The 10307-nt window shown below is 52.8% G+C and overlaps 1 protein-coding gene across 1 annotated transcript in view; it reads left to right on the top strand.

Moving 5' to 3' along the window:
- cfap45 (cilia and flagella associated protein 45) overlaps window positions 1-10307 on the top strand; it is a 232884-nt gene that overhangs the window by 165814 nt on the left and 56763 nt on the right. Inside the window, exons 7-8 of the mRNA XM_038793408.1 lie at window positions 4259-4280; window positions 7851-7997. Coding sequence (XP_038649336.1) covers window positions 4259-4280; window positions 7851-7997 — 169 coding nt within the window. The remainder of the gene's footprint in view (window positions 1-4258; window positions 4281-7850; window positions 7998-10307) is intronic.

Here is a 10307-nt window from a genome sequence, read left to right as displayed (position 1 = left end):
CACACCCTCCCGCACCCACACCCTCCGCACCCACAGCCCCACACCCACACCCTCCACACCCACACCCTCCGCGCCCACACCCTTCGCACCCACACCCTCCGCACCCACACCCTCCACACCCACACCCTCCACACCCACACCCTCCACACCCACACCCTCCGCGCCCACACCCTTCGCACCCACACCCTCCGCACCCACACCCTCCAGACCCACACCCTCCACACCCACACCCTCCGCACCCACACCCTCCACTCCACACCCACACCCTCCACACCCACACCCTCCACACCCACACCCTCCGCGCCCACACCCTCCGCACCCACACCCTCCACTCCACACCCTCCACACCAACACCCTCCACACCCACACCCTCCGCACCCACACCCTCCACACCCTCCACACCCACACCCTCCACACCCACACCCTCCGCACCCACACCCTCCACACCCTCCAGTCCCACACCCTCCACACCCACACCCTCCGCACCCACACCCTCCACTCCACACCCACACCCTCCACACCCACACCCTCCACACCCACACCCTCCACACCCTCCACACCCTCCAGACCCACACCCTCCACACCCACACCCTCCGCACCCACACCCTCCACACCCTCCACACCCTCCCACACCCACACCCTCCACACCCACACCCCTCCACACCCACACCCTCCACACCCCTCCACACCCTCCAGACCCCACCCTCCACACCCACACCCTCCGCACCCACACCCTCCACACCCTCCACACCCTCCAGACCCACACCATCCACACCCACACCCTCCGCACCCACACCCTCCACACCCTCCAGTCCCCACACCCTCCACACCCACACCCCTCCGCGCCCACACCCTCCACAGCCACACCCTCCGCACCCACACCCTCCACACCCACACCCTCCGCACACACACCCTCCGCACCCACACCCTCCGCGCCCACACCCTCCACACCCACACCCTCCGCACACACAGCCCCACACCCACAGCCCCACACCCACACCCTCCGCACCCACAGCCCCACACCCACACCCTCCACACCCACACCCTCCGCACCCACACCCTCCGCACCCACACCCTCCGCACCCACACCCTCCACACCCACACCCTCCGCACCCACAGCCCCACACCCACACCCTCCACACCACACCCCTCCGCACCCACAGCCCACACCCCACACCCTCCACACCCACACCCTCCACACCCCCAGCCACCACACCCACAGCCCCACACCCACCCCCTCCGCACCCACAGCCCCACACCCACACCCTCCGCCCCCACAGCCCCACACCCCCACCTCCAAAACGCACACCCTCCGCACCCACACTCCAGACCCCACACCCTCCTCACCCACACCCTCCGCGCCCACACCCTTCGCACCCACACCCTCACACCCACACACTCCAGACCCACACCCTCCGCACCCACACCCTCCACACCCACACACTCCGCACCCACACCCTCCGCACCCACACCCTCCGCGCCCACTCCCTTCGCACCCACACCCCTCCAGCACCCACACCCTCCACACCCACACCCTCCACGACCCTCCACACCCACACCCTCCGCACCCACACCCTCCACCACTCACCACCCTCCACACTCCACACCCTCCACACCCTCCACACCCACACCCTCCGCACCCACACCCTCCGCACCCACACCCTCCACACCCACACCCTCCACACCCACACCCTCCACACCCTCCACACCCACACCCTCCGCACCCACACCCTCCACACTCACACCCTCCACACCCTCCACACCCACTCCCTCCGCACCCACACCCTCCGCACCCACACCCTCCACACCCACACCCTCCGCACCCGCAGCCCCACACCCACACCCTCCACTCCACACCCTCCACACCCACACCCTCTACACCCACACCCTCCACACCCACACCCTCCGCACCCACACCCTCCGCACCCACACCCTCCACACCCTCCGTACCTCACCCACACCCTCCGCACCCACAGCCCCACACCGACAGCCCCACACCCCACACCCTCCGCACCCACAGCCCCACACCCACACCCTCCGCACCCACACCCTCCGCACCCACAGCCCCACACCCACACCCTCCACACCCACACCCTCTACACCCACACCCTCCAGACCCACACCCTCTACACCCACACCCTCCAGACCCACACTCTCCGCACCCACACCCTCCGCGCTCACACCCTTCGCACCCACACCCTCCACACCCACACCCTCCGCACCCACACCCTCCGCACCCACACCCTCCACACCCACACCCTCCACACCCACACCCTCCGCGCCCACACCCTTCGCACCCACACCCTCCACACCCACACCCTCCACACCCACACCCTCCACACCCTCCACACCCACACCCTCCGCACCCACACCCTCCGCACCCACACCCTCCACACCCACACCCTCCGCACCCACACCCTCCACACCCACACCCTCCACACCCTCCACACCCACACCCTCCGCACCCACACCCTCCGCACCCACACCCTCCACACCCACACCCTCCGCACCCACACCCTCCACACCCACACCCTCCACACCCACACCCTCCGCACCCACACCCTCCACACCCTCACCCTCCACACCCACACCCTCCACACGCACACCCTCCGCACCCACACCCTCAATCATGGCTGATATTTTTCTCATCTCCATTCTCCTGCCTTCTCCCCATAACCCCTGATCCCCTTATTAATCAAGAACCTATCTATCTCTGTCTTAAAGGCACTCAGTGATTTGACCTCCACAGCCTTCTGCGGCAAAGTGTTCCACAGATTCACCTCCCTCTGGCTGAAGAAATTCCTCCTCATCTCTGTTTTAAAGGATTGTCCCTTTAGTCTGAGATGGTGTCCTCTGCTTCTAGTTTTTCCTACAAGTGGAAACATCCTCTCCATGTCCACTCTATCCAGGCCTCGCAGTATCCTGTAAATTTCAATAAGATCACCCCTCATCCTTCTAAACTCTAACAAGTACTGACCCATAGTCCTCAACCGTCTCTCATACGACAAGCTCTTCATTCCAGGGATCATTATTGTGAACCTCCTCTGGACCCTTTCCAAGGCCAGCACATCCTTCCTTAGGTACGGGGCCCAAAACTGCTCACAATACGCCAAATGGGGTCTGACCAGAGCCTTATACAGCCTCAGAAGTAGATCCCTGGTCTTGTATTCTAGCCCTCTCGACATGAATGCTAACATTGCATTTGCCTTCCTAACTGCTGACTGAACCAACGTCAACCTTAAGAGAATCGTGAACAAGGACTCCCAAGTCCCTTTGTGCTTCTGATTTCCTAAGCATTTCCCCGTTTAGAAAATAGTCTATGCCTCCATTTCTCCTTCCAAAGTGCATAACCTCACACTTTTCCACATTGTATTCCATCTGCCCCATCATTGCCCACTCTCCTAGCTTGTCCAAGTCCTTCTGCAGCCCCCTGCTTCCTCATTACTACCTGTCCCTCTACAGATCTTTGTGTCATCTGTAAACTTCGCAACAGTGCCTTCAGTCTTCTTCCAGATCATTAATATATACTGTGAAAAGTTGTGGTCCCAGCACTGGCTACCATCCTGAAAAAGACCCCTTTATACCACTCTCTGCCTTGTGCCATTCAGCCAATCCTTTATCCATGCCAGGATCTTACCCTGAACACCATGGGCTCTTAGCCTACTTAACAGTCTCCTATGCGGCACCTTGCCAAAGGTCTTCTGGAAATCTAAATAAATCACATCCACTGGTTCTCCTTTGTCTAACTTCCTTGTTACTTCCTCAAAGGACTCTAATCGATTTGTCAGACATGACCTCCCCTTGACAAAGCCGTGCTGACTCAGTCCTATTTTATCATGCACTTCCAAGTACTCCATGATTTCATCTTTAATATTGAACTCTAAAATCGTACCAATGACCGAAGTCAGGCTAACCAGCCTGTAATGTTCCGTCTTCTGCCTCCCTCCCTTCTTCGAAACCTTCAATCCAAGGCCTTTCGCACATCTCAGTCAATGGGGACACTTGTCAAAATGCACCTCGCCACACAACCAAGGGTTGGGAGCACTGTCCCAAGGCAGTGTGTCACTGTCATTGTCAATATTCTAAGGGAATGTATTTTCTTACCCAGTCGCCCAGTGGTGCAGAGAAACCAAAGCAATCGGCGATTTTGGAGGTCAAAGTGCCAAGGGTTAAATGCTGAGTGGCAATCAGTGGCACTCACACGCATACGTGGTGCTTTATTGTGTGTACAATTAGACTTATAACTGAATAATCTTAGCTGCAATGGGATTATCATTACTGTCTGTCAGTAATGAGCCGCTAGAATCTCCCCCGCCGCCAGATTTGAGTGGATGGATCTAACCATGATGACTGACCATAGACACCCATCAACCAGGCTTCCTTCTCTCTGTGAAGCCATTCTTAGCAGCAGAAGGCAGCCTCAGGAACGGTGATTTTCACATTTGCCAGTCTTCCCTCTGGTAGCCTGGAGTATTTTCACTGCTCACCTGGGATCTTCTCCCTCCAGCCTTGCATTTTGACCCATGCTATCCTTCCAGTTTTAGCCCCAGTAACCTCCCACTGACCCTGATAGTCTTTCAGGTTTACCCAGGCTTCCCTCAAGTTCAAGGCTTCTCACCCCCGCCTCAGTTTTCGGTGCACCCCAGTACTCCTGAGTCATGCCTGCTCACCCCGATTGCTTTCCCGGTGCCCCCTCGCCCCTCCAGAAGATGCGGAGCCACTCGTGAGCACTGCACTCTGCTCCAAAAACCCCTTGGAGGTCTGCTCACCAGGTGCATGCCTTTTGAAACCAGTCATGATTCATATCATCATGACGCACGCTGCCGTGGGAGGACTTTTGGGGTGGGCGGAGGAGGTGGAGGGAATGTTTCCTGCAGAGACCCAATAATCAGATGCAATTTGATGGAAATCAGGTTGCCGACGTAGCCACTGATGGGTGGCAGGGGACGATGGAGAGAAGCTATCCACGGATGAGAAAATAAGAGTAGTAAATGAGAGAGTGTGAGTGAATGAAAGAGAATGCAAGAGAGTGCGAGAGAGAGAGAGAGAGAGAGAATGTGAGAGAACAATATTGAGTGAGAGCCAGAGCTCGAGTGTAAGAGACAGTGAAAGAGAGCAAGAGAGAGCATGTGGGAGAATGAACTTGGGAGGATAGTTGAGAAGAGGCATCGTTGTCAGAGAGAACAGAAACTCAGGCGGGAAATCCAGAGGGAATTGGAAACTAGATTCTCTCCAGAGGGAATTGAAACTCCATTCTCTCCAGAGGGAATTGGAAACTAGATTCTCTCCAGAGGGAATTGGAAACTAGATTCTCTCCAGAGGGAATTGAAAACTAGATTCTCTCCAGAGGGAATTGGAAACTAGATTCTCTCCAGAGGGAATTGAAAACTAGATTCTCTCCAGAGGGAATTGGAAACTAGATTCTCTCCAGAGGGAATTGGAAACTAGATTCTCTCCAGAGGGAATTGGAAACTAGATTCTCTCCAGATGGAATTGGAAACTAGATTCTCTCCAGAGGGAATTGGAAACTAGATTATCTCCAGAGGGAATTGAAAACTAGATTCTCTCCAGAGGGAATTGGAAACTAGATTCTCTCCAGAGGGAATTGGAAACTAGATTCTCTCCAGAGGGAATTGGAAACTAGATTCTCTCCAGAGGGAATTGGAAACTAGATTCTCTCCAGAGGGAATTGGAAACTAGATTCTCTCCAGAGGGAATTGGAAACTAGATTCTCTCCAGAGGGAATTGGAAACTAGATTCTCTCCAGAGGGAATTGGAAACTAGATTCTCTCCAGAGGGAATTGGAAAGTAGATTCTCTCCAGAGGGAATTGGAAAGTAGATTCTCTCCAGAGGGAATTGGAAACTAGATTCTCTCCAGAGGGAATTGGAAACTAGATTCTCTCCAGAGGGAATTGGAAACTAGATTCTCTCCAGAGGGAATTGGAAACTAGATTCTCTCCAGAGGGAATTGGAAACTTGATTCTCTCCTGAGGGAATTGGAAACTAGATTCTCTCCAGAGGGATCGAGCCTCCTGATTTTCTCCTCCACTCGCCAGCAACTGCTAAATGTTCCCACCCACAAAGGACAGGAGCCTCATTTAAATGGATTATAATAAATTTAAATATTATTAACGGGCCTCCTCGTCACATTATTCCCCGTCACTAAATATTCATTCCTCGGTCACATCGGTGATGTTTACAACAGCTTTTTAAATATGAGACCCCGTCGAGAAGGCATGTCCAACCACTGCCTGACACTGCTCCTTGGCACTGCGCTCTGGCACAGGGTGGCACTGCCAGGACTGGCATTACTAACCTGTCAGAACCAATCTGACAGCACTGGGGACAGGATGGGCCCAATGGGAGGGTGCGGGAGAGAGCGTGCAGTGAGGGTGAACTTTCAGGCACGTTGGAGTGGCCACTGAGGAGGGGGAACATCGAACCTTCCGGGGTGGGGTGTGTGTGTGTGGGCGATGACTGTCTTGCGGGGGGGGGGGGGGGAGGAGAGAGTAAAACTTAAGTTCTGATTGGGGCACTATCTTTAAAGTGTGCACTGATCTTTGTGGAGCTCGGTGTTAGCTCTATCAGGCCCACCCCACCAAAGTGGCGGCGAAAACCACGTCCACTCATTTTTTATCTTTTTAAAGAGGCTCAAGATCTGGAATGTAAACTGATCTGTGGAACTGAAGAGCTGCCCGTCAGTTTTCACTCTGAGCCTGGGTCACTTTGAAAACCTATCCTGAGATCCTGCCCTTGAAATCATATCTCACTTACCTCCTACCTCCTAACTCCGCCCTTCCATGTTCCAACCCAGCCCCTCTCCTCTCTCCCTCCCTCAAATCTCCCCCTCTTCCTCTGCTATCTCCCCCGTTCATTGTCTTCCCACTCTCCAATCCCTTTCTCCAACTATCCTCTTGTATTATCCCCATTCTGCCACGCACTGTTCTCTTTACCATCCACCTGGCCTGTCCCTCTCCATTCCCTCCCCCCCTTCCCATTTTCCTCCTCATTCCCTCTCCCCTTCCCTTGTTTCACTCTCTCCCTCTCCTAGTCATCCTGTCTCCCCTCTCTACCCATTTCCCCTCCCTCTCCTCTTTTTTTTCCCGCTCACACTCTCTCTCCTACTCCCTTCTGCCTCCTCCTCTTCCACTCAAGGCTTGTTTTTTCCCTCCTCCCACCCCCTCCAGCAACTCCATATTCACACTCTCTTCTCTCCAACTCCCCCTCCTCCTTTCCCTCTTACAAATATATCAATTAGGAGCAGGAGCAGCTCCCATGGCTCCTCCAGGCTGCTCTTGGCAGTTCTGATTCTAATTTCAATCTCACATACCTGCCAACACCCTTGTTAATCAAGAATCTATCTAGCTCTATCTTAAAAATATTCTTCTTCCCTCCCATTTACCTCCTCCATCAGCCCCCCTCATCTCCCACTCCTCTTCTGCCTGACCTTCTCTCTGTCCTTCTACTCTTCTCCATCTTTCCCCACCCTCTACCTCACCATACCATTTCAACCTTCCAGATCTTCCACCTACACTCCTTATGTCCCCCTCTGCAAATATTTGCACCCCTGTCCCTCGAACCTATTCTCTCCTCCACTCCATCCTCTGCATTTCTCCTTCCTCCTCCACTGTTCAACTCTTTGCCACAGTCCCCAGCCCGTCTGCCCCACCACACCCTTCCCCTCCCCTCCCACTAATCCCATTCCCTCTTCCCTGTCTCCTCCCTTTTTAACAAAGTCCTTCTCACAGTTTACTCTTTCCTCCTTTTCGTACTTGACACCTTACCCTTTGACCCTCACAATCTGCTTCTTCCCTTTCTCTTAGTCCTCAATAACCTCTCCCATGCATAGAACTTGCAGGAGAAGCGTCGGCAACAGAGGAGGAGACACCAGGACATCAAAGAGTCCAATGAGCAAGTTCAGCAACATCGGGAGATGATGCACCAGCAAGACCAACAGGCCGATCAGAAAGTGCGGGACTTCCAGAACACCAAGATGGTAAAAGGCCATGACAGTGGGGAAGAGAGAGGGTCTTGGGAATGTGAGAGAAAGCGAAAGAGAGGGAGATGGAAAGGGAAGTAGGGGAGGAGTCATTGAATTATTTAGTGCGCATAGTAGCATTGGCGGAAACATGGCTCAAGCCAGAACAGGACTGGATACTTAACATCCCGGGTTGTAAGGTTTTTAGCAGGAAAAGGGCGGGTAAAATGGGAGAAGGTGGAGCAATCTTGGTCTATGGTAGTATCAGAGCTCTTGAACGAGATGCAGTTCCTGAATTAGAATCTAGCTGGTTGGAGGTGAGAAACAGGAAGGGAGCGGTGACCTTGTTTGTTATTTACTATAGACCTCCAAATAGTGGGGAGGAAGCGGAAGAGAGCATTTGTAGGCAGATTCTGGAAACCTGCAGGACAAGTAGGGTTGTGACAATTGGGATTTCAATTACCCTAATAGACTGGGAAAAGGGTGGAGTGTGGGGCACGGAAGGGGAGAATTCCTGTAGTGAGTGCCGGAGAGCTTTCTGGAACAGTACATTTCCAGTCCTACCAGTGAGCAAGCTATGCTGGATCTGGTTTGAGGAAATGAGGCAGGGCAGGTGGGCAACGTCAGAGTGAGGGAGCCATTGGGAAGTAGCAATCATAATATAATATGATTCAATATTAAGTTCGAATAGGATAAAAATCAGTCGCGAATTGAGGTCCCAAACTGGAAGAGGGCAAATATTAAAGGTCTAAAAGTTTAACTGGAGCAGGTTGATTGGAAATGCATTTTGGTAGATAGAACAGTGAATGGAAAATGGGAGATTTGCAAAGGAGCGATGAATAGGATACAGCTAGGTACGTACCCATGAGAAATAAATACGGGGTATCCAAAGCTAGGGATGACTGAGGATTTTGCTGATAAAATAAGGAAGATAAAAAAGAGGCATAATGCATGCCGGAATAAAAGTAGCAATAGAAATCAGGAAGAGAAGGGCGACTCGGTGGTGCAGTGGTTAGCATGGGGGTCTCACCCCCACACCCCAAAAAGATGTGCAGGGCAGGTGAATTGGCTACACTAAATTGCCCCTTAATTGGAAAAAAAATAATTGGGTACTCTAGGGCAGCACGGTAGCATTGTGGATAGCACAATTGCTTCACAGCTCCAGAGTCCCAGGTTCGATTCCGGCTTGGGTCACTGTCTGTGCGGAGTCTGCACATCCTCCCCATGTGTGCGTGGGTTTCCTCCGGGTGCTCCGGTTTCCTCCCACAGTCCAAAGACTTGCAGGTTGGGTGGATTGGTCATGATAAATTGCCCTTAGTGTCCAAAATTGCCCTTAGTATTGGGTGGGGTTACTGGGTTATGGGGATAGGGGGGAGGTGTTGACCTTGGGTAGGGTGCTCTTTCCAAGAGCTGGTGCAGACTCGATGGGCCAAATGGCCTCCTTCTGCACTGTAAATTCTATGATAAATTTATTTTTAAAAATCAGGAAGAGTATCTCAAATGCAGGAGAGAGGCTCAGGCTGGAATAAGGAAGGCTAAGAGGAAGCATGAGGAAAGGATTGCAGGCTGCGCTAAAACAAATAGCAAAATGTTCTTCAAACATATTAACAGTAAAAGATAAGTGAAGGATAGAGTGGGGCCCACAAGGGACAAGCAGAGTAAAATGCTCACTGAAGCGGAGGGTGTGACAGTGATACTAAATGAGTACTTTGCTTCTGTCTTTACCAAATTAGAAGATAGTGAAAATGGCCCAGTTGAAATGTGAGTGTTGAGCAACTGAACAGTATAGTGGTCGATAAAGAAAAGGTGCGAAAAAGGCTGGCAGTGCTCCAGGTAAAGAAGTCGCCACGTCTGGGTGGGATGCATCCTAGATTGCCTAATTCTGCTCTTATATCTTATGATCTTATGGTCCAAAACGTTGTGTAATTTAAGGAAGGAATTAAATATAGTTCTTGTGGCTAAACGGATCAATGGGGGGGAAGGTAGAATCAGGGTTTTGAAATTGATCAACTCCTGGGCCAGGAGCAGTGAAGGGCCGAATGTCGTCCTCCTTCTTCTATTTTCTATGTATGTTTCTAAACTTGCGATAGGATGAATTCAAATGGTTTGTTTATTTGCAAAACATGGGAGGTGGGCCGTAAGGTGGCCCAGTGCATTCATACAGTAACAGAAATGGAAAAAAGAAAGTTTTACTGGGCAGAGATCACAGAAAAAAGAAATAGTACTTCACATGTTACCAGACTACAGAATCAAAGTTCAATGAGGGTGTCCTTCATGGAGGTCAGCGGGCTGAAAAGCACATGTTGTATGATTCATAGAACATAGAAC

Source organism: Scyliorhinus canicula, chromosome 4 (assembly GCF_902713615.1).
Source record: "Scyliorhinus canicula chromosome 4, sScyCan1.1, whole genome shotgun sequence".
NCBI lineage: Eukaryota > Metazoa > Chordata > Chondrichthyes > Carcharhiniformes > Scyliorhinidae > Scyliorhinus > Scyliorhinus canicula.
The sequence above is the reverse complement of the archived record's forward strand: the minus strand, read 5'-3'. Positions and strand labels throughout refer to the sequence as shown.